Source organism: Leptonychotes weddellii, chromosome 10 (assembly GCF_054177405.1).
Source record: "Leptonychotes weddellii isolate Sample4059 chromosome 10, ASM5417740v2, whole genome shotgun sequence".
Taxonomy (NCBI): Eukaryota; Metazoa; Chordata; class Mammalia; order Carnivora; family Phocidae; genus Leptonychotes; species Leptonychotes weddellii.
The window spans coordinates 96,854,416-96,877,595 of NC_138378.1; the positions used below are offsets into that span (position 1 = coordinate 96,854,416).

The window sequence follows — 23,180 nt, forward strand, 5'->3', positions numbered from 1 at the left end:
AACAGTCCCTCCCAAACCTCCATGTACTCTGCACCTGACTGGATGCAGGAGCCCTTCAAACGGGAGAAGCACCATCTGTAAATAAAAAAACTACTACTTATAGGCGGGGGGGGGGGGGGCCTCTCCCTTTAGTTAGGAAATAAGGAGAAATGTGGAAATAAAAGGGCAAAAAGCACTTGTACCACTAGGATTCCATTCAGTGTATTAATGAAATAATTGTCAGGAATGGCAATTATGATGATACATAAAACCTAGTTCTGTAAAAAGTAGCTACAAGTTTAATTAAATTCGATACACTATTTTTGTACTGATTAAATTTTTTACCTCTTTTCAGGAATTCAGAAGTTAAAAAAAAGAGAGAGAGAGGGAGAGAGATACTGTAAATAAAACATCCTAAAATAAATGGGTTTCCCTCCTGAGGGTCTAACTATCCTTATGGAGAACTGCACTCCTTCCTTGGGAAGTTCCTTAGGATCCCGATTTTTCTCATGGCTCACCATAAGAGATTTGCTACTCACTCAGTAACAAACCCTTAGTCACCCTTTCTCAAGCTAATTCCTGCACGATGTCCCTGCATTTCCACCCCCCGGGCAGTTACACACGCGTGTTACTTAGCCACACAAGCACCTGGCCCAGCTCTGAGGATCAGGCGCTTCCTTCCAACAGCTGTCCCCTCTCGATTTCACAACCAGAAACTGCAAATTCTTCACCACTTGCCCTTTCGGAGACAATAGTAAAATCAGCCTGCATTGTTGTTACGGTTATGTCTTGTTTTTTCCTGTGGGGAGCAATCAAAGGATATGCTCCAATACACAGAAGATATAACTTGAGGGCAATGAGGTAAAATATTCCTTTGCATTTCTAGTATCAGTCATAATGACAAAGTCTACTGTAGACCTTAATAAAGTCGTCACTGTAGCCCTTCTCTTCTGCTGTTCTCAAGGGGCAGATGATTACAGCGCCCTCAAGGTTGGCATGTGGCTCAGGAATCTTATCTTACAGTGCCAAGTTGAAAGAAAAGTGGGAGAAATGGTAGGAAAATGGAATCGATAAGCCCACATGGTTCCTCTAAGATTGGTAGTCACGTGCTAGAACCAGGCTCCACAGGAAGCAGGCGGGTTGAGGAGGCAATGGCTCTTCACACACGTCACCAGCTCAACGTGATGGCTAAAGAAGAGAGTCGGGACAGTTCCAGAGGGATTCAGTCCTGGCAGCCGAGGAACCAGAGTACGTGCCCAGCTGGAAAGACTCCCCTGTGGGCCTGGGCCCCTGTTGAAACAGGAGAGCTGGGACCTGGCGGGCATCCTGAATCACCCTCCGTGGGTAGCCCAACAGTCTGACAACGACCGAGTCCCAGGAACGGAAGGCTTTCTGCCTTCGCGTCCTCAGGTCTGGGGGAAAGACGCTGGCATTTGCTCTTCGTGGTTGGCAGGATGGGCTCGGAGAGTAAAAGGGCAGGAGTGAGAGATGCACGGAGAACCGGTGAGCAAGAAGAGGAAGAAAGAAGGGAAACCGGCGCGGCATGCTCCGGGAAGGAGGACTGGGATCGGATGTGGAGAGGAAGTCTGCACAAGCAATATAAGGTAATCCCATCTCAGAGCTGGGATCATGGACTACATCGGAACCGGGTCCCGTGGAACATGGAATCAGCTGATGTATGAACATACAATTGTTTCCGAATGATCTGCTGGGTGAGTACAAGCAGGGGCACTCAGCTGGGTGGGGCCGGGGATGCAAAGGCTTCTGGCTCTCAGTTCAGGGAGTTTAGTTTAGGAAGGAGTGGGATATACAATCACAAATGAGAACACAGTGGGATGTGAACTTTTCCATTTCCTCTCCGCAGCACATGAAGAACACCAGAGATGTCAGGACTAACCTTCTATCTGAGAACCTGAACAGCCGGGGTGGCTAACATGCCTTGGAGCCCCCAGAGCCACCTGGGGCCTGAGCTGCTGCTGACCTAGCGTGCATCGTGAAGCATGTGTCCACTTGGACCCGTGTGGGCTGTCAATTCCCAGACCTCTCATCCTTGTCATCAGTGCAAAGTGCAAGATCCTCTGGTTTCCTGTCCTCAAGAGCATTGCTCTGCTTCTTGGGGACTCATTCTTCCATTCCAACCTCTCTGCTTTCCCCAACCTTCCCCTTGCAGACAAACTCTCAACATCTGAACATCACTGCAAAGCGTGCTACTCAAATCAGTTTTGACACTTACCTGGCTTGACCCCAGATGGTATTTCCTTACAGCTGTCTTTAGTGAGACAGTGACTTCCCCCACACTCACTTATTCACCTGGGCTGGAAGGGAGGTCAACTGCCTCCGAGCTGACCACATCCTCCATGCTGTCACTTTCCTCCCTCATGCAGGCCCCCTCCCTCTCTGTGGCTCTGTCTCCCCTCCATTTCCTAAGGCGGGGGAGGTCAGAGAATGCACTTGGACATGAGGACAACCTTAGGTTTGAGTTCTCGCCATAAGGAGCTTATGACCTTGGGCAAGTTATAGCATCTCTCTTAGCCTCACCTGTGCTTTATGTAAGATAGGGATGATTAAAGTACTCCTATCTCCTGGAACTGCTCTGTGAACTAAATAAACTGATATATGAAAAGCACCTAGGACAGTACCTGGAACAGAGAAGCGCTCACCACCTCTTAGCTATTTTATACAATAATTTGGAAGGCCTCCATGTCTATGTGGACGAAGCACTTTCAACCCCCCGATCTCGCCTGATCTTTTGGAATCTGCGTCTTGCACACCAGCTCCTCGCTCCTGAGGCCACAGCACTCTAAAATCTCTGAAGCTGAACACCTTACTCACTGATCACAACAGTTCATGCTCCTGGTCCTCCCATGCCCATGCTCCCACCACCTGACTCTCAGCCTTCCTGAGACCACTGTGCCCCAGAAATCTTTCCCTCTTTGCCCCAGCCTGGACCTCATCCTGACTGTAACTCCTTAGCAACACAAGCCCAAACCCAGCGTTTCACCTGAGCCCTTATCTTCATGATGTCTTTAAACTTCTTGCCCCTTTAACCTCCATCCACATCTGGTCCCTCGACACCAACCCCAAGTTAGCTAAACCCAGAGAGGCCAAACCTGAATGTCTTTAGGAGTCAGGCAGGAATCCTGAAAGAGTAGAGGGCTATTGTGTAGACAACTCAAGAAGGTCTGTTCACTATTCATTCCATGATGAAATGCACAGTCCATGTTGCTACACCTCCCCATTGCTCAAAAGAAGCCATATTTTTACGTGAAGCATGCCAGTTTTAAAATGTAAATAATTAAAGATGAGGGGGGAAAAAAAGTGAAGCAAAGAAAACATGTCTTGGGGTCAAATTCAACCCCAAGCCTGCCAAGGGGCCAAGTGCAAACTGTGATACCAACCAACCACCTCCATTCCCTCCGAGAGTCACTTCCTCCATGATGCCTTCTCTGAGGAAAGGCCCGAAGACAAATGCCTGGAGCTCTGTGTGTGTGTGTGTGTGTGTGTGTGTGTGTGTGTGTGTGTGAAGGGAGGCTGTGAGTGGCTATCAGGGGGCAGTGGGGGTGCAGGTAAGGACATTCCAGGAACAGGAAGAACTTACACAAAATTGCAGAGGCAAGAAAGAATATAGTGTATTTAGGTTGGAGCAAAGGGCTCAGCCCACCAGGAGCATGTTACGTGTTGGGGTGGGGATTGGGAGATATACTGTAGGGGGACTTACGGGGTGGGGAGTGGAGGGGAAAGACTAGTGAAGTAGCCCAGGGCTGGGTAAGAAGGGGCCGTGTGCACCACACTGTGACACATCTTTAATTGAAAACAACAGTAAAGTAATAAACCATCTTAAACAAGTGATGTAGTCCTGAAAAGGGGTGGTTATTATCGGGGCGGGGGGGGAAGTCAACATTGTCATGAATTCCATTTTTCTTGAATCATAAAGATAGATGGGATTAGTGATACTGTTTTAAGCTGGAAGTCACATGGAAAGTTTAAAACTCAATGACCACAACAGCCTAGAATGCCCTTTCCTCTTTCTCCAGCTGGTGAACTCTGACTCATTCTTAAAGACTCAGCTCAAAAGTCAAATCCAACAGTTTTCCAAATCAGAATTAGTATCTCTTTGCTCTATGAGCTGTTTTTTTTTTTTTTTGCACACTTCTGCTAAAGCATGTAGTACTTTAAACTGTAACGATTTATATGTGTTTGCCTTCCCTTTAGACTGTAAGCTCCTTAAATCAGTGTCTACATCTTATTCCCACCAGGTAACACAATGTCCAGGACTCAATAAATACTCAGTCATTCCCTGAACAGACCAAACACACAAAGGGGTTTTGATGCTAGGACTCGATGCAAATCAACTATCTATTAACTTAATTAAAAGCAATTATTGAGTATTTATTTACCTGTGCTCAGCACTAATGAGAGAGAGAGACATATTAAGGAGCATCCTTGCCCTCAAAAATACACAATCTAATGTCTCAAGAAGTATCATTAAGAGTCTTCAGGAATCCATGACCTAGTTACGGTAATCAAAGTACTTGATCATATCATAAGAGCCATGACATACAACTTCTTTCCTTTAAAAAAAAAAAAAAGGCAAAGTCAGGAAAGGGCAATTTAAGATGCACTTGTCTGTGTGATATATTCACAGATTAAGTGAGCATCAAGTTCAAGAGAAACAAGCTGTCTTCACCTTCATCTTATTTGCAGTTAAGCAGTTAAATGTCTACTGGGCAAATATAACCCTGAACTCTCTGAAAACTGTGTCTACACAACAATGAGGAGCCCTGTCACTTACATCCAATGTACAGGGGCAAATGAACAGTAAAATACAATGCATGAAATCTGCGGTTGCTTCGGGCATTTCCAGAGGAAGGAGGATTTCTAACATTTTAGATTTGCTTATTAGTCACGTGAATAGCTTCACAAAACCTTTTTGCTAAACTGTCTGGAGCTGATGTATTTGCCTGTGTCATGATGATGATAATATCAAATGAGGGTGGGTGGGAAAGTCCTCTGAGGTTCAATATTATCCATGCAGTGCAGTCTGCTTTCCAAGTCCTATGAACTGGAGTTGAATTACTTTCTTTCAGTGAGTGTCAGAGGGCCAGGTATTCAATGTCTGGTGATGACCAGGCCAAACTGTAAGCCACTCAAAGAGAGCCTTCCGCTTTGTTTCAGGACTTAAATACAAAAGAAGACTGGATAGTGGTCATTTTCACGGCGAAATGCAACAGGCGTAAAGTACTAATATAGGAAGAACAGGGCTTAACACATCTGAAGTGAATTATTGACAAATTAAACTCTCTACTAGGGAGATAGTTCATCTCCATGGACAAGGGCTTTACTTCTAGGAAAGCATATTTTCTTCCATCTGGGGATAAGTCCAATAACAACATGGAATTCCTAAAATTATTTTGTTTTAAAAACATCAGAGTTTAATATAGACTCTGGCTTTTTTAGTTATGAGTTGACTTGCTCTTTTGGGCCAAACATTACTGTGGCAGAGGGCAACAGAATAGATGTTCTTTTCTTAGTTGAGAAGGAAGGACTTCAAATAGATTTCCAAATTTTTTTCTGGATGTGTTTAAAAACAGAGGGAATGCTACCATGATAGCATGTCAAGAATCAGGAATGTTTTAGATCTGAGCTATGCTAATGCATATTTTACATATTGTATAATTTAATTTTACAACAGTCCCAAAAAGCAGCTGGATAAATTATCCAAATTCAAGAGAACATCCAAAAAGTGAACTGAATTAGAGAAATCTGTCCTAACAGACTAATCTTACAAAAAAAAAAAGTTATTAAGTGCCATCTTCTTTGAGACAATGTCTTGGGAACAGATGGATATGATAATTAATTATAAGACTCTTAATTTGATGAAGTCCTTTTGAGAATGCCTATTTGGGGACAATTTCCACTGGCTAGCTTGTGTAGGCGTGATACAAGCAACTTAATTACCTAGCACAATGTTAAAAGCATATACATCTATAATAAATATCATTTGATGACCTAAAGAACTTAACACTGTCTCAGAGAAGAGCTCAGAGCGCTCTCTGAGCTCTGAGAAGGGACCTATCAGTTCCAAGCCACCCTCAGGAAGTATCTGGCTTTGACACATGTGTCTGGTTGGGCTGATGTGTCCTGTGTTGAGAGTCTTGCCCTCTGTGTTCCTGGCCTTGCATAATCCTCCCACCCACCACTCCCACCCCTCCAACACCATCCTCGAGGCTCTGACTAGCAGAATAGACGGAGGCTCTGGAGATAGTTGGCTGAGGAGCTCTGGAAAGTTCAACCACCCACGTGTATGTACATTAGCAAACAGGAAGCTAAGGGACTCCTAATACAGTCACTCCAAAACTACTACTCAGAAGTGGACAGACGAGTAAGAAAATCCACTGGGTTCCCAATGACATGGGACCTGTATGATCCCAAGATTAAAAACTATACGCAAAGAGGGAGGGATGTGAAAAATTATAATCAGCTTTTCTGTATGTGTGCTTTTTGAAGTCCTTGATCTGAGTTTGGAGCTACAGATGGCAAATTACTTTACAGCTTTTTCTTAAATTCATTTCCATTATTTGGTAGAAAGCCAGTCTGTTAATCGATTCTTTTCTTGAAGGCAGATCACTCTCTGTGTGTTCCCTTCTTATTACCTTCCAAAAAGTCTGGAACTTTCTTGAAGCTGGCAGAGCTGATGTCTGTAAGGTGTTGAGCTCCTTCAAGCCTAAGCCACATCTTATTCATCACCATGCCCCACACCAAACCAAGCCCAGTGTTCTCTGTCTTCCATGAGGCCCTCAAGGAGTCTCTGATATTTTCAAAGCTGCACCTTGTTTTTACTCACCGTAGCTTTGTGGTTAAATTAATTTTTATTTAACTCAAGGGCTTCTTCTGAACGGAAGGGACAACCTGCCAAAGACTTCATTCTGACAGCCTCATCTGGTAGAGTCAATGTCAGGCTGTGAATTCTGGAACCCCAGAAAAGAAAGCTCCTTCTCTAAAAATCTCTATGCATCTTTTCATAAGAAACAGTGTGACGGTAATCTACTAAGAGTCTATCATCATAATACAATGTAGCACCAACAAGATGGGTTTTTCTTGAGAGCACAGGGAAACCAAGATTGAGGAATGGGAACGAAGCATCCTAGATTCTCAACCCAAAGCAGCTGAATACAAACATCGAGATGTTACAATGAAAGTAAAGGAAATTTATGACTTTTGTTCTGGTCATGGGCTGTGTGTCTGATGTATCCTTCAGATACAATGGGGTTGGCATCCTTCCTTTTATCTTATTTCTCTTCCTGGAATCACAGTGTTTCAAGCTGTAATGACAGGGTATGAGTAGGAAATTGTCTTCTAAGGTCAGCGTCTTAGAGAAATAAAACTGAGGATCAAACAAAGAGAAGGGGAACTTAATTCAGATCTTTTTTTATTTTAACAGTCATAGAAAGAAACGGTCTTCTCATAGAGTCAGGAATAGAGAATCTAACGCTCCTGTACCCATATAATGCTGGGTGTGGGTGTCTGTGTGCGTACACAAGTTAGAGTAAAACACAGAAAAACCCCGTAAGAATATGGAGGAGCTGAATAAAGAGGGATAGGGAGAACAGACGAAGATAAAACCTCAGCGAAAGTCAAGGAGCAAGAGCTGGGGAGAAGCAAGTACAAACATGGTCCGGGAGCCAGTGAGCAGCCACGAGCAGGTTGCAGTTCACGCCCGTGAGCGTGCGGGGCTAGCAGGGTGCGACGCACATCACATCCTCCCCCAACACACCCAGCAAAGCAGGCTGACAGGCAGAGATGTCCACCTTCTACTAGAAAGCAATTTAAGAGAGTAAACCCTTTTTTTATGGATTCAGCCTTTGACCAGATATTCTCCAATCCTGCTATATAAGGGACTCTCTATTTACAGATGTAAAAAAAAGAAGCAACTAGCAATATTCCATTAGCCACTGACCAGCAGGTCATCTACTTAACTGGATTATCACCCGGCTTTCACAATTCAACCAGTCTGATTACCCTGATTTAAGTCACTGGTCTTATAAGTTTATTTCATTTTGCCTTTCCTAAGTTGTTTTTCTTTTTTTTTAAAGAAAATGAAAAAAAAGTGAATATAAATGTTTGATGACTTCATTTAGACTTTCTTCCCTTCCTATTACTATGCAAACCATATATCTCTCCCAGTACCTTGTGAGTCCTGGAATTTTCTAAAATGTTCCTTCTTTCTCACCCAGGAGTTTCCTAGCACCAGTGGCTTGGGTTCTTTCCCCTCTCAAGGGCTTGGGAAAGTCAAAGAACTTAAAGGTAGAAGTTACTTCTGAGATCATCAAATCCCTCTTCCCCTTTTTCTCTCTCAGAGAAGAAAACAGACGCAGACAATATGAGAGCCTTGTCGAAATTCATGCAGAAGTGGGCCTAGATTCCTGCACACAACCTTCGGGTGCGTGCGCTCTCTGCATGGCACCAGGTGACGTGTGGAGGAACATTCCTTCACTGCTGAACAGTTTTCCCCCGTGCACACATTTGCTCATGGACTATAGTAACAAAGGGAAGTATAGCACATGGTATGTTAGGTTAAGTGGTGGGGCCAGGCACAGGTGGGTGGGGAGTGAGCTCAAGGCCACAGGGGACAGTGAGCCTAGTGGCTTGTGCTCACACACCCTGCCGCTACCACTCACCGGGCAGGACCCCTTTCCCGGTTCACCAAACTCCATCTCTGAAACAGGAGAGCCATATAACCTGCCACCCAAGGAGGAGCACTATGATTTGGGTTTGTCTACATTTCCAGGGGAGCTGTACCTGGAATGTAATGTGCTCAAGATATTCTCTTATACTTTTTGGTAAAGACCAAAGTCACATATTAGTCAACATTTTCGCTAACAGATAATCTAAAACTTTTAAATGACTGGATAAGGAAAAAAAAAAAGTTAAAAATGCTTCTAAAATCTTGATTTAAAAATAAAACAGGTTTTTCAGTGTAGTGTCTCAGAAAGCAAGAGATATAAATGTTCCAGATATAGGTTCTGGAAGAGAATCAAACCTGTTAGTCAGAAAGAGGCTGGAGCCAGGAGGGAGCTTGGGAACCTGGCTGGCTGCACTGTGTACAACCCAGGGAAAACCCTATTTTAAGTCTGAACATCATAAACAGTGACTTCATTGATTGCCACCTCAAAATAACCAGATTGGATTTTTCTCAGTAACTTTTAAGGAATGCATATTTACAGACAGAAACTGATCACAGAATGGTTTCAGAACAAAAAGTTTGGGACAAATCTCATTAAAATAAATTTTAAAGGGGTGACTGTAACATATTCCATTCATTCATCTTCTTAATAAAAATACGGAAGTCATTAAATAACAAGTCAAAAGGCATAAGGGTATTGAAAAACTCATTTGACTGACAGTGAGAGGAAATAAGGTAGAGGTATTACGGTCTAGATTTTTAACTAGTTAATGTCTGCCCTATCAGCCTGTATCTAAAAAGGCATGAAAAATTATAGAGGCGATGGGAAGCCCCTGTAAAATTAGGCACATAACCCTGGATATAGCAAAGAGGGAGGAGTGTAAAGAAAAAAAAACTGTGATCTAGGAGCCATCTTCTTGAGAAGCAGCCCAACTGCGTGGAGGTCTGGACTAGCTGACACAGGGGAACTGGATCTATCCTCCGGCTACATGTAGTGGGGGCCCATTTCTCTTGGAAACCATGACATAACCAACCATTATAGAGGAGAATTTCTACGCAACATCTCTGCACATTTGGTGTTTGTTTTTAACATTGACTTGGTTTCACCAGGCACATCTTGTGGCATCCAAAAATGCCATTCCCTGTTAAACAAAGTTTGCCTAGGCAGTCACAACTTTAAGGAGAGGAGCTAAAAATAATGGTCAGCTAAACGATGCCCAAGCTAGATTGGTGCTCAGAGGCTCCTCCATCATGGGTCTACTCCCAGGTGAACTGCCCACTCCCACTGGCAGGCCAAGAGAGCAGCCAAGAGGTCACCGCTGATGGGAAAGCAGCTTGGCTACAGGATACCTGAATTACACCCGAGGACACAGAGCCCCAGGCTCGGAAGGATGTTAGTCTTTGGAAAAGAATCCCATAGTTGCAGCAAGCACTCCAGCAAATTTCTAGAATCAGAGAATGAAATCTAAAGGGCACCTATTTGGTCAAATGTATGTTACGGTGGGTTAAAAAGGGCCACAAATTCGTTGCAGTTTCTCCCATCAAGAGGTGGAATCTACTGCCAACTCTTTGAATCAGGGGTCACCCTACAACTTGCTTGGAACAACAGAATGTGGCAGAAGGGAGGCTGTGTGACTTCCAAGTCCCGTCTGTTAAGGCTTTGCTACTTGCTCTCTCGCTTCTGCCATCGCGGGAGAAGCCCAGGATGAAAGACCTCACAGGGGGTGACAGGCCCTTCCAGCCATCCGGGCTGAGTTCCCAGACATGGGAGTGACGCCACCTTCGACCATCAAGCCCTACACAACCTGCCAGTGGACGATGGAAGAACCTCCCAGTTCACACACAGAGCCACAAGAAATAACAAACATCTATTGTTCTAAGCTACTACTTTAGCGGGTGGTTTGCTACACAACAATGAATAACTGACACCTATGCATATTGTGTTAATATGTATGATGCTGAAATAAATACATACGTTGGTGAAATATAAATTCATAATCACTGATACATTTCCTGGGCTTAAAAAAAAACCCAGCAAAACACTTATTAAAAAAAAAAACAAAACTGCAGTGGAGAGGACAGGGCTTCGGATCAAAGAACCTGGGTTGAAGACTCGGCCCCCTGCTCTGATCCTTATACCAAAGAACACTTATGATTTTGCATAAGTCACTTGTTCTCTCAGCCTCTGTTTTCATATCTCTAAATTCCTCATGGAATCAGAAATGATGATGAGATGAGAACAACAAAAGTGGAAAAGCTTTGTAAACAGCAGGGCACATTACACAGTTAAGCTGTCCTCGTTATTGCTACCTTCACGTTACTTAAATACTTTGTCCCTCGCTGCAAAGATGCCATTTGGATCACTGTACCTGATACAACTTCCTCTGTTGTAAGTCTCCTTTTACATGGAGGTGTTTGTATGCACACAGAGCCTTCCAAAGACCACAGGTGTCGTGAACCCCCTGGACAGTCCTGGTTTTCCTTTCTGCCGTCATACAGCATTTAGGCCCCCGGCCACTAACTCTCATTTCTTTTCACTGTCTCCTGAAAGGTGTGATGAACTCACATCTTATTCCAGGGCCAAGAGAAGAGAGAAGGGTGAAAAGAATTGGCAGGGTGCTTGGAAACCTAAAACCTAGCTGAGGAAAGAAGAATTAAAAATGGTTAGGAGGTAATTATATCACATGTAAGAATGATGTCAAAATGGGATGAAGTTCAGGAAAAGACAGCAAAAGAGGGGAAAATGAAGGCTGGGCCATTAAGAAAAAGCAGAAATGCAGCAAGCAAAGAAGGGATAAACTGTATGTAGAAAGGGCAGAGGTAAGGTGGGAAAACCAGGGTTTGTCAGGAATAGAAGAGGAAAAAGAGATCCATGCACAATAAGAACATCTAGAGGGTACTGTCTGTCACTTCTAAGAGCCCAATTTATGCTTGATGAACGAATGAGTAACTGAAAACAGACAACTCAAAAGAAAATTCACAAACTGCACAAGGATTCACCCAGAAATAGGACAGTTAGGGGCTTGAATGGGTAAAACAGTCTCACTGGGAATGAAAGGGAGGAATTTGTTCTTTAAGGTGAGGGAGAGAAAGTCCACAAGCCCCTTTCCTTGTCTCTGGAAGTCCAATAAATCCTTACAAAACAGGTAAAGCTCTACTGATATTTTACCTTCACCGTAACTGTAAAGGGCTGTCCCCCTGAATTCTCCACATCATTGGTTTTTGATATGAAATGGCTCTAAGTTCTTAATAATGCTCTTTGTAGACATGCTGGCAAATATCAATTATAGCAGAATTTTACATATTCCAAAATGCTCTTCTTTTTACCTAAACATCATGCTCTTAAAGACATAAATCACACAAAAGAATAAAGTTACGAAGTTTTTTTCTCTTAAAATACTGTGATTATTCCATATTAGGCTCTCTTGTTTTTATTTCCATTTTCACATGGATTGTTTGGGTTTTTATTCTCTTGCCAAAGTATGACCTATCATCCTCCTTAGTAAGTGGGAACCCACTTAATATGCTAAACTAGGTTTAGCCATGGTCTGAGCATATTCTGCATTTACTGATTCATTCAGTACTAAGGCATATACAGAGGAAAAGAAAGAAGACACAATTCCTGACCTCTAGAAATGTCCTTAGTTGGTGAGACAAGACTATGCATGTAACAGTTAAATAACAATGCAAGGAAATATGTGATTAATTGGCAACACAGAAAAGAATATGTTAGCAGTTCCTAGGGAGTAGGATGGGTGTTGGTTGAAGCATGAAGACCTTTTGGATAAAATGGAATTTAATTGGAGTCCTGCCGGGTGAACAATATTAGAAAAGGTGGAAGGGAGAGATAAAGGCTTTGAGAGGTGACCTTGGTGCTCGGAATGAAGAGTTTCTGTAGTCCTGAGAAGTGGGCCATAAAGAAAGATGTTGGGTAAAAAGCACAGGCTTTTAAAGTGAGACAAGAAGTAGTATTACCACCCAACAGGAGGATAACAGGAGACTAAAAATATTCACTTTTCTCTTCAACAAATAAATCAACATGGCGTGGAGTGGGCCTACTCATTCATTCATTCATTCACTCATCAACAAATGTAAGTTGACACATTATAGCAATTCCTATTCTAGGTACTAAAGGCTGTAAAATACTCCCTTCCCTTGAAAAATCACAGAGTAGGAAATATTGACAAAAAAAAAATCAATGATTTCAATTTGTTATAAAAAGTGCTTAAAGAGATACATGGGAATTTGTTTATAAGCAGCAGAGGGTACCTAAGTCATCCTCAGGGCTGAAGACTGAAAACACTTCAAAGAGAAGGAAATGCAGTCCTGAAAGGAGGACAGGCAAAAGTTGTAGGAGGGCAGAAGTTGTAGAAGGCTCTCAGGAAAGTCAACTGAGCCTGCATGAGCGAGCATGAGCGGGAACAAGCGTAAGCGTGAATGAGCATGAGTCTGCATGCATGTGAGCCTGCATGAGTGTGAACGAGCGTAAGCCTGCGTGAGCAAGTGCAGGGAGGGGTCTCATCCAGGTGGGAACACAGGATGGATGTGGAGAAGGGGCAGGGAGTGCGCAGGGGTCACTGACTATCTAAAATACAGGAAACTAAAGGCTGTGAGAACTTACCCCTTCCCTGCAAATAATTTACAGTGGGATTTTGAACGACTTCCTTCTCTGTTTTCAATTTCTTCCTTAGAGGCACCTTTAGCTGACTGACCATTCTTTAGTCCTGAATGCCAATGTCAAAATTATGTCAACACAATAATAACCATCCTAAGGTTTATGTTTACAAGACTCACAGAAGCTTGGAGATAAAACAGAAGACATCTAAGTTCAACCTCCTTTCCAATGCAACATTTCTTCTAAGCATTCCTGGCAGGTGGCCATCCAGACGGAAAGAAATCTCTCCAGCTCCGGGGAGCTCAGGAAGCAGCCCAATTCATCACTGTACATCATTAGTTGTGAGAAAATTTTTTTCCTTAAACTGAGATTAAATATGTCTTCCAGTAGCTTTGACCCACTTTGACCCCCTAGAGGGACTGAAAAATCACCTACTGTGCCTCCTACATGCAGATGGTATAATGTTAACATTTATAAGAGTGACTTGAGAATTGTCCCTTTTCCTCACTGAAGGACTTGTTAATTAACAACTGGCTCAGTTTTGATTAATTAGGTTCTGTAATGTAATGTGCCACCTTCCTTTTCATGAAGACCTTGAAGGGACATCTGTTACTGTTAGTAGCGCTCCCTCATCCTCCATTACTGATTGGTAATACCTTGTATTTGCACAGTGCTTCACCGTTTCCAAGCATCTTCAGACACATTTTCACATCATAATGTCATAAGAAGGGGCTGCACCACTGTTGGTAGGTTACCTTCATAAAAACCTTTGTATCTCCCTTATGATACAGTATAAAGGATAGGACAAGTGGTGTAAAATATATCTGAGAGACTCCAAGAGCTTTTTTTTTTTTTAAATATTTTTTATTAATTCTGAGAGAGAGAGAGACAGGGAAAGAGAGAAAGCACAAGCAGGAGGAGCGACAGAGGCAGAGGGAGAAGCAGGCTCCCCACTGAGCAGGGAGCCCGATGTGGGGCTCGATCCCAGGACCCTGGGATCATGACCTGAGCCGAAGGCAGACGCTTAACTGACTGAGCCATCCAGGCACCCCACTCCTAGAGCTTCTGACAGGACAAAGGGTAGGGGAAAACTAATGTATTTTAAGAGAAAAAAAGAAGAGTAATTATCAGAACACACTCTGGATGTCTACACTCCATAACTGGCACTTAGGGACCATATATATTCCTATCTTATCAGGCCATTTGTAAAATCACAACTGCTCCTACAACAAACACAGATGGGAAGTGCCTGCCACTGGACTGGGATTGGGACAGACAGAGGTTAGAAAGGGAGCAAAAGAAGGCACCCTTTCAACCGTGGATATTAAATGTAGAGCAGAACAGAAAGAAATGAATTGACTTAGTCAAAACGATGCCTTATCAGCCTGGGAAAGACGGAGGAGAGGTCACGGCAGGGAAAAGGGGAGGGCATCTCAGCAGGAGAAACAGAATATAAACTCCATGTTTCCAAGCATAGTCTTCCCCAAAGCCAAGCACAAAGGGCCAGCTCCACGGTGGTGCTCTGAAGACTGTCTAGGACAAGACCTGGAGACGTCATGCTCTGGAGTGAGCCTCATCCTGTAGGGCTAAGTGGATGTCCTGCTACTAGGACTAAAACGACAGCAACTTTTTCCCCAGCAAGCCAAAGAGAGCTGTGTCTGTTCCTAGAAGGCATCAAAAGAATTCAGACTCCTCTCTGCCTCAGCAAGTAACAGGTCTGGGTAGATGTGTGACTGCAAACGGTAAGGATCCGTGGGGAGCAGTTCCATGAGGCAGGCAGCGTTTCATCCCATTGGACACAATGGTGAAGTACCTGTAAGATTCACTGCGGAGGATCAAATGACGTGCCTACTCTGATCCACACCTTGCTGCCTCCCTGAGTGCATCCTGCTGAGGGACATACTTGCCTGGACAGTTCCCAGCCTGCGAAAGTGCACAGCTACCCCGATACTGAAGAATCCAGAAGGCTTAGTGACTTAACCTGATGACAGCTGGCTTTGATCCAAGGAACGATACATGTAAACACCAAGTCGCAGTCACAGTTCCGATTTCTCCCCACAAACAGGAGAATTTTAGGTTTCCCTGATACTTAGGGGAAACAAACTGCATGCCTGAATCCGTGCTAACGCACAAGACCAAGGAGAAAAGCTGATAAACCGATGACAAACCAACCTTGTGGGCAGGGTGCAGCAACCGTCCACCGTGAGTCGGACTTGAGTCTCGTAGCTGTCCAGAGGGCACACGGCCTGCTGAACGGAGGGGCACTCCACGGTGCTGCAGTCCACGCTGAAAACTGAGAGGGGCAAACAGAAGCACCATTTACTGTTACATTTACTTGCATTTCGAGTCCCAGCACGAAACTCTGGCCCTTCGCAAAGGGCTGCAGGTTCCTTGCGTCCCAGAACCCTCTCCTAGCAATGACATTTTTATTTCAGCCAACAGTAGAGAACTGCAATGTGTCCCTTATCAGTGCCAGGACTTGTTAATTAACAACTGGATGAAGGGCTAAGTAGATGAAGTCCTCTTAGCCCTTCCTAAGCCCTCTAAGCTCGTCCTATGAAGATGATGGGGGAGAATGAGAAGGGCACCAGTGGTGGTTACGTGGCTGGAGAGAGTCAGCCAGCCAGAGGCGCTTCTCGTGGGACACGGCAAGAGACGGACAAGGGATTGTTTGGCTTCAGGCATTTATCTAGCAGTAGGGGAAAAAAAAACAAAGAAAAACCTCTGACCAACAGTTAGAAACTTGCAAACAGGAAAATCACTATCGTCTAGACCTGTTCACAGACCACATTAGAAATGCCACAAGAACAAGGATGTTAGAAATAATAATAAAGCAAGAAGTAGCTGTGAAAGGACAACAAATCAAATGTAGCAAAGAAGGTGAGTGAACAGTCTAAGAAGTCTCAGCACATGCCATCAAGTCAGCGGAGGGACGGTGGGGGCTGGCAGGGAGAAAGACGGGGGCGGAGAATTTCATGACAACACATCTGGCGTTCTGATGCGTATATTTATCTCAACATAACTTGCTGTTTACACATGATGATTGTCTTTACGTGGAGTAAGGTGATCGATACATCCACAAGTGAGGGCTCTGATCTTCTCTGGGGGGGAATGAAGCACGGAGCTAGAGGGCCATAAATTTCAACCCCGCTTCCCCCGTCAAGCATACTTAGAAGGAAAAGAAAGAGAAGGGAAGAAACAAAGACGGTCCCTATCTGCAGGTGCTTCCGTACCAGTGGATGATCACTCTGGCGCTCTGACTGGAAGGCCAGACATCAGGCTGCCATGACCCGAAGTGGCAGGTGTGCCCATCCTCCCGGGGGGAGGGGGGAGGCGGCAGCGGCAGAGGGGGCTGCGACCCTGCGACCCGGTGACGCAAAGCAGCAAGGCTGCTGAGGCGATGCCCACGCGTACCTGGTTTGCACTCATAGAGGTCACAACACTCTCCCGGCTTCCCTGAGGCTTTGGACACCAGTATGTTCAGGTATCCCGGCTGGCAGACTTTGCGCAGGCAGCCCGCAGGGTCGCACACGCAGCGGCTGGGTAAGGGGCAGCACTCCCCGGGGGGAGCATAGCCCTCGATCAGAACGGAATCTTCAGGACACCGTGGAGAGAACTGGACTTCACAGCGGGCCTTGGAGCAATCTGGCTTCTCTTCTAAATGGGAGAGAAAGAATTTAGCACATGCCCGGGGGCAGCGTGGGGCACTGGCGTAGGAAGCATGGGCAGTCCTGAGGATCTATTCATGGACCGAAGAGAAGGGGAGAGAAAGAACTCTGGCGGAAACCATCACACTCGGCTTCGCCGGCCGTGAAAATCTCCCCTGAGATCCGCTCGCGACACAGCGGGTGTGAGGCTTCAGTGGCCTTCTCCACCTTCCCGCTCACCTGTGAATAATCGATGTCCAGCTCACGGACCAAAATCAAGAGGGGTGCAGGCAGGTGCCTGCATGACGTGCAGACTCTGGGAACTGGACTTCATCACTGACTGACCAGAAGATCTTTGAGTTTAAAAGGAGTTTTAAGGGCTGCTCTCTGAAAACAGTGTATGTTTAAAACCCTGAAACAGACCCAGGAATAAATCCTGGCTACTTCAGGGACTGGGGATAAGGTATGTGATAATCAGCATGAAGAACTCCATCTCTGAGCCCTGAATTCTGAAGAGATGAACTTATTCAGATCCTAGGATTCTATGATGTGGAAGCTCAGCAAGATGGAGAATGAGCTATGTTCCCATGTAATTTCCCCAAACGCCATCTGGCGTTATCTATCCCTAGCAGAGATCCACCAAATGCCCCTCTCTCCTTTCTCCGGTATTATGTACTGTCCACTGCTGCATCTCCACTTTAAAAGATAAGGAATATAAGTCAAGCAAAGCCTTAGCCTCTGGAGCCCCAGTCCACAGCGGTGTCTCTTGGTTTAAGCTTTTAAGAAACCTGCACCAACATCATGTCCTTGAGGAAAAGGCTGAAACAAACCCAAAGCACATCATCGAAGTCCCATGATCTCTGGGGCAGATGAGGGAAGTTCAGAAAATACTGGGTGAAAATGATGCCATGTGGAATGGTGGTACGTTATCATTAGCTCTGTCTTTCCTACAGTAAAACCCATACAGAATCACAAAAGCAGGGTCAGATCCAGATCACCTAGTTTAGTCTTCTAAACAAAAAATTATAGTCTGCTTTGTAGGTAGACCATTTCCAAAACCAAGTGTTCCTCATGCCATTCCTACCTTGACTGCTGTGTCATTCATTTCACTGACCCTCTTCCTTGTCTACTTCCTGGCTAATCAAAGAACACTGGAGGAAAGCCTTCATACTCACAGTTCTAGTAAATTCATTAAAAAATTATTAAGCACCTGCTGTTCTAGCACCTTGGGATGCACCATCAAGAGAACAAGCACAGATTCCTGCCCTCATATAGTTTATAGCACAGTGGAGAGAAATAACAAAATAAAGAACAAACATCATAAATGAGCCAACTGTGCAGTAGCAGAGGGTGTCAGTACCATGGGGAAAAGAAAATGGAACCGAACAAGGGGGAATCTGAATGCATGGAAGTGGGGGACAGCTGCAATTTGGTCAGAACAGGCATCACTGAGGAGCCAATGTTTGAACAAAGACTTGAAGGAGGGAGAGGGAGGGCCATGGAGCTATCTGGGAGAAGAGCGTCCCAGCAGAGGAAACAGCTAATGCCCGGGAAGAGAAAGGAGGCCAGTGTGGCTGCAGTAGGATATACGGAGAATGCATATATCCTATTTTCCTATGATAACCCCAAGCAACTGTCTTGAGAAGAGAACACAAGAGGAATCCCACTCTTGGATACCCATCAGTGTGGACAGAACAAATCAAAGAGCCGAGGAGGAGAAAGTGAATCTTGATTGCATGGGGACTGATGGAGATGGAGTCTGTGAAGTACATTCTGTGGATGGTTCATCTGGCAAACACACTGTCTCCTAAGAAGAGCTCTGTGACATTAATTGCAAATAGCACTTAATTCCTACTCTTGTTAATGTGCTGCAGTTAACTTATTCTGTATCACATTCTATTACATTCTCATCCTGCAAAATATGTGGTATGTATAATCAGACTTTTAAAATACATGCTTCAATAGAACATGCTTTCATCATAACCCAACATATTAGATCTTCCTAGTTACTCCGCTCTTTATGTTTCACGGTCTCAACGTTGTCACCTACTGATGTGCTTTGCAGTTCAAACCTTGAGAGATTTATTTACTTCCCAAGAACTACCTTTGTAATACAAATGGGATAAGGTATATAGACACAGCCTGAACCACTGTCCGAAGGGATTTAGGAATGTTAAAAATGAGGGTAAGATCTTATTAAGTGCTTTTTCAACTTTTCTCAAGATGATCATATTGACTTTCCCTTTAATTTATTATATAATCAATTAGCAGATTTAAAATTATCCTTCTTTTCTTAAAGCCTCATTCTAAAGATCCAGCTGGATCTTAACATTAAGATTTTTAAATTGATAAGCTTGAACAATACTCACCTGTAGCTCTTTGGTGTGAGCGTGGGTGTGTGTGTGCACTGCCCTCATCCAGTCTTAGTTCCCACGTTACACTAAATTGTTCAATGAGCTGTTTTTCATTCTACCTTACTCTGCTGTAAAACATTTTAAATAACATGGGAATTATGCATTTGTTGAATTTTTCATACAACCCAATTGTGAAACTATCAGAACTCAGTTTTGTTTTTTTTTTTTTAAAGGAAGAAGAGACAGTTTTCTTTGATTATTAGATTTCAGGCATTCTACCTCTTTTAGAATCATCTGTACAGACACTGCTGAGTGTCTAATTTATCTAGATTTTCAAATTCATTTCAGGTTTTATGACCAAGCATTCTGTTTTTGTAGTTTATGTGTTCATCAGTTCTGTTAGTTTTTGAATCTCTTCCTTCTTCGTCTTCCAGATTATTTCACTGATTTTTCTCTAGTGCTTAGTTCTCTTCTATTGCCTCTATTTTCTTAGAAATGCAAATAATTTCAACTGTGATATTAATACTTCAGGCCAAATATTGCTTTAGTTATATTCTGATTTTTTGATATGCATTACTCTCAATGTAAACTCATTTCTTAATCTATAATTCAACTTTGATTCCCTCAACTGAAGACTTTATAGAAGAATGCTATTACATTTCTGCATAAGTATTTTTGGCTTTCCTCTTGATTTTAATTTTTATAATTTTATTGTTTTGTTGCAGAGAATGTAGGCTGTACAATTTTCTACTTCTGCTAATTTCTTGAATTTGTGTTTGTGTGTATGTATGTGTTTTGGCACAAGTGTGTACACATGTGGTCTAAGGTCAACTTTAAAATATATGGGTATTTGAAAAGAACATGTATTCTCTGTTTATTGGATGTAAACTTGCAAATCTATAAAATCAAGCTTAATTATGACATTCAGATCACTTACATCTCCTCTTTTTTAATTTCCAAGAAGGATCTATTAAAATCATCCACTATGAACCAGTAACTTCTTGTATTTCCAACAGTTTTTACTTTAAAGCTTCAAGGTTGTGTTCACTCCATGACTAGCAGGCATAAGATTCAAGCCCATTATACTGACTTGGCAAGTTGTAAAATGATGCTTTCGAAGAATCTAGGTTTCTAAGATTTGTATCTTTTTTTAAATTGTTAACATTCTTGGCTTTCCTCTTCTTTCAACCCTCTGTTCATGTCTCGATGGATTATCCAGAACCCCTACTCACCAGCATCTTCTCCAACCAGTCGTCACCTGTGGCTTATACCCAACTACGGTTACCATAGCCTCAGGAAGTGCCTTTCTGGTATTTCTTTTCTCAGCCCCATTTCTAAATTAATTCATCCTGTAGATTTCATTTATTCATCTATGCCTCTGTTCCATCTCTCTTCCATGAAGAAAATAAGGAGAACACTACAGCCACACATGTATTTTCCCTCATTTAGAAGGTTTTTCTGGTATTACCTCTGAATTTTAAATTTCATCCACTTGAAAAGAAGCCTCTCCTCTTTCCCTATGGTGTCTAACAAATCTATATATTATAATTAAGTTAATTAACAAGCTTTTCAGTCTGGTTGCCTTGGCAACACTTTGTAACTGGCATCTTAAAAAAAAAAAGAACAAAAACTGCCCCCGGTACAGAAAGATTGAAGTGAAAGTATCACTTGTAACAGAGGTCACCAAGAGAAAATAGCTTCTTTCATCATATTATCTTCCTTTAAGAGGTTAGCCCTTAAAATATTGACAGGGTCAACCATATTAGAATGATTTTACAATAAAGTATACATCAATCTTAAGTCACTTGAACCTGTGTGACCATGTTGGCTAGTTGTAGATCTTCTCCAGGTCCATAGGTCAACAGGGAAATTACAATCATGATCTACAAGTAGCAATCACATTCAAGATTTTCTGCTTAAACACAGATTTAAATAAAACCAAAGCCAAAACAAAAACTACTAGATGGGAGGAGAAAAAAAAAAAAGGGAGAGAAACATTATATTGCCAGATTCTCATCCTATCTGATTTTTGCAGAGTCCCACACATCTGACACCGAAGCCTTCCTCCTCTTTCAAAATCCCTTAAAATGTCCCTTAAAATGCTGCACACTTGTTAATGGAAAACAGGCAGCATGAAACAGACTGAAATTTAGACAGTCAACCGACTACAAAGTCAACACTGCTGAGTGTTCCCTCCGTCCTTTTCCTGAAATCTATCCTGATTCTCACACACACAAACGCACTCAGGCAGCACATGGTCTTCCTGACACAATCCTTGGGAGTTGCAACCACAGAGATATTTCAAGGGATGCCAAGTTTGGCTCAGACTTGATAATCACAGAATTGAGTAGGTAGAGCACAGAGTAAGGAGGGGAGGAGCCTGGGACCGCTGTTTTCCCTACATCTCACGCTGGTAATCTCCCTCCTCACACCCTTCTCTCACTCATTCATCTGACAAATATTTACTGAAGGACTTCAATGTGCCAGGGGTTCTTGGGCACAGAGCTTCGAGATGAGAATAAAACCAAGTCCTTGCCCTCCTAGGTTCACAATTCCGGAGCAAGACACTACTCAAAGAGCTACACGGTGCGCTGTCAGGTGGTGATAAATGTCCCGAAGCAGAATCAGCAAAGCGGGTGTACCAGGTGGGCGAGGGCAGGTCTCACTGAGGCTGCCACCTGCACAGAGGCCTGAACGAAAGAAAGGAGAAGGCATGCAAACAGCAGGGTGGGAGTGTCTCAGATGCAGGGACCAGCAAGAATCAAGGTGCTAAGGCAAGAACTCTCCAAACAGAAAATACACCTCAAAATTATTAAGAAGAAATTTAAACTGGTGTAATTCACAGGGAGAAAATACCAATAAAGACTTACAAGAAAAGTATTTTGACAGGTGTTTCTTACGAAGGATTCAATTCTCAGGACTGGGCTAAAGACATGAAAGCGATCTTTATTAATGGGCACCTTCTATGTGTGAGGCACCGTGCCTCTCCTTTTCTTACCCCCACGTGAACAGAGATAACACCTTCATGTCTACCTGGCAGATGAGGAGCCAGGCACAGAGAGGTTAAGAAGCTTGGCTAAGGTCACAAAGCAGGTGGCAGAGGCTCCAAAGCCTACAATCTTCCCACTGGTCCACAATGCCAAAAGCAAAAAGAAACTTCACCTTTCCTCATCAGCTTTCCTGGGACTTGTATATTTAGTCAATGGCTACACTTTTGCTCACATATAGAAACGGAAAATTAATTTGCAAAGATAGAGAGGTTCAGGGTCTTCGGTATTGTCCTCAACACTTTCTGGTCAGCTGTCCTCCCAAACTCATTTGCTCCTTGGCCTTGCAGACATCACCCAATAAAAGGTGGAGCTTTTTGTATCCAGCATTATTTTGTTCTGAAAACTTCTATTACAATTGTAAGACATATGTCATCCCTACATTTTTAAATTTAGAGACTGACTCCTTTAAAGTTACACTGTGAATTCTCTTCATTCACATTCCATGATTTTATCATAACCTTTTTTGGCAAGCTTCACGGTGAAGACTTGTTCCACACAATCATAACCCCGAGGGGAAAAAATTAGGCTTGTTGATACAGTCCCAGAAATATTTCATATTTCAGCTTGTTCAGAAACACCAGCTGTACTTTCCCAGCACTCTCTTTCACTCTGAATTTAGGATTTAACAGTGAGGGAATCTACATATGCCCTTTTCTTGGCAGTTTCTTAAAAGTTCCAAATTAAATTGTTTTCATTACCTAATAAAGTTAGTTTGCATCACAGCAGAATATAAATTAGCCAAATATAAAGAAAAAAATTAAATTCTCTGTAAAACTGCAACATGAGATACACTTTAGTGGTTCTCATGTTAGCTGTCCATTAGAATCACTTCCCAAGCTTTTAAGAATACCA

At 43.2% G+C, this 23,180-nt stretch overlaps 1 protein-coding gene and 1 long non-coding RNA gene across 8 annotated transcripts in view; both read right to left on the reverse strand.

Annotated features, from left to right (window-relative positions):
* LOC145715952 (uncharacterized) overlaps positions 1 to 23,180 on the reverse strand; it is a 519,543-nt gene that overhangs the window by 135,398 nt on the left and 360,965 nt on the right. The window lies entirely within an intron of this gene.
* CRIM1 (cysteine rich transmembrane BMP regulator 1) overlaps positions 1 to 23,180 on the reverse strand; it is a 180,548-nt gene that overhangs the window by 82,451 nt on the left and 74,917 nt on the right. For 6 of the 7 annotated variants that reach the window (XM_081796925.1, XM_081796921.1, XM_081796923.1 and 3 more), the window contains 2 exons: positions 16,692 to 16,934; positions 15,450 to 15,570 (listed from right to left, as the gene is read on the reverse strand). The exons of the other annotated variant lie outside the window; for it this stretch is intronic. In XM_081796925.1, the coding sequence (XP_081653051.1) occupies positions 15,450 to 15,570; positions 16,692 to 16,934 (364 nt within the window). The remainder of the gene's footprint in view (positions 1 to 15,449; positions 15,571 to 16,691; positions 16,935 to 23,180) is intronic. 7 annotated transcript variants of the gene reach the window in all.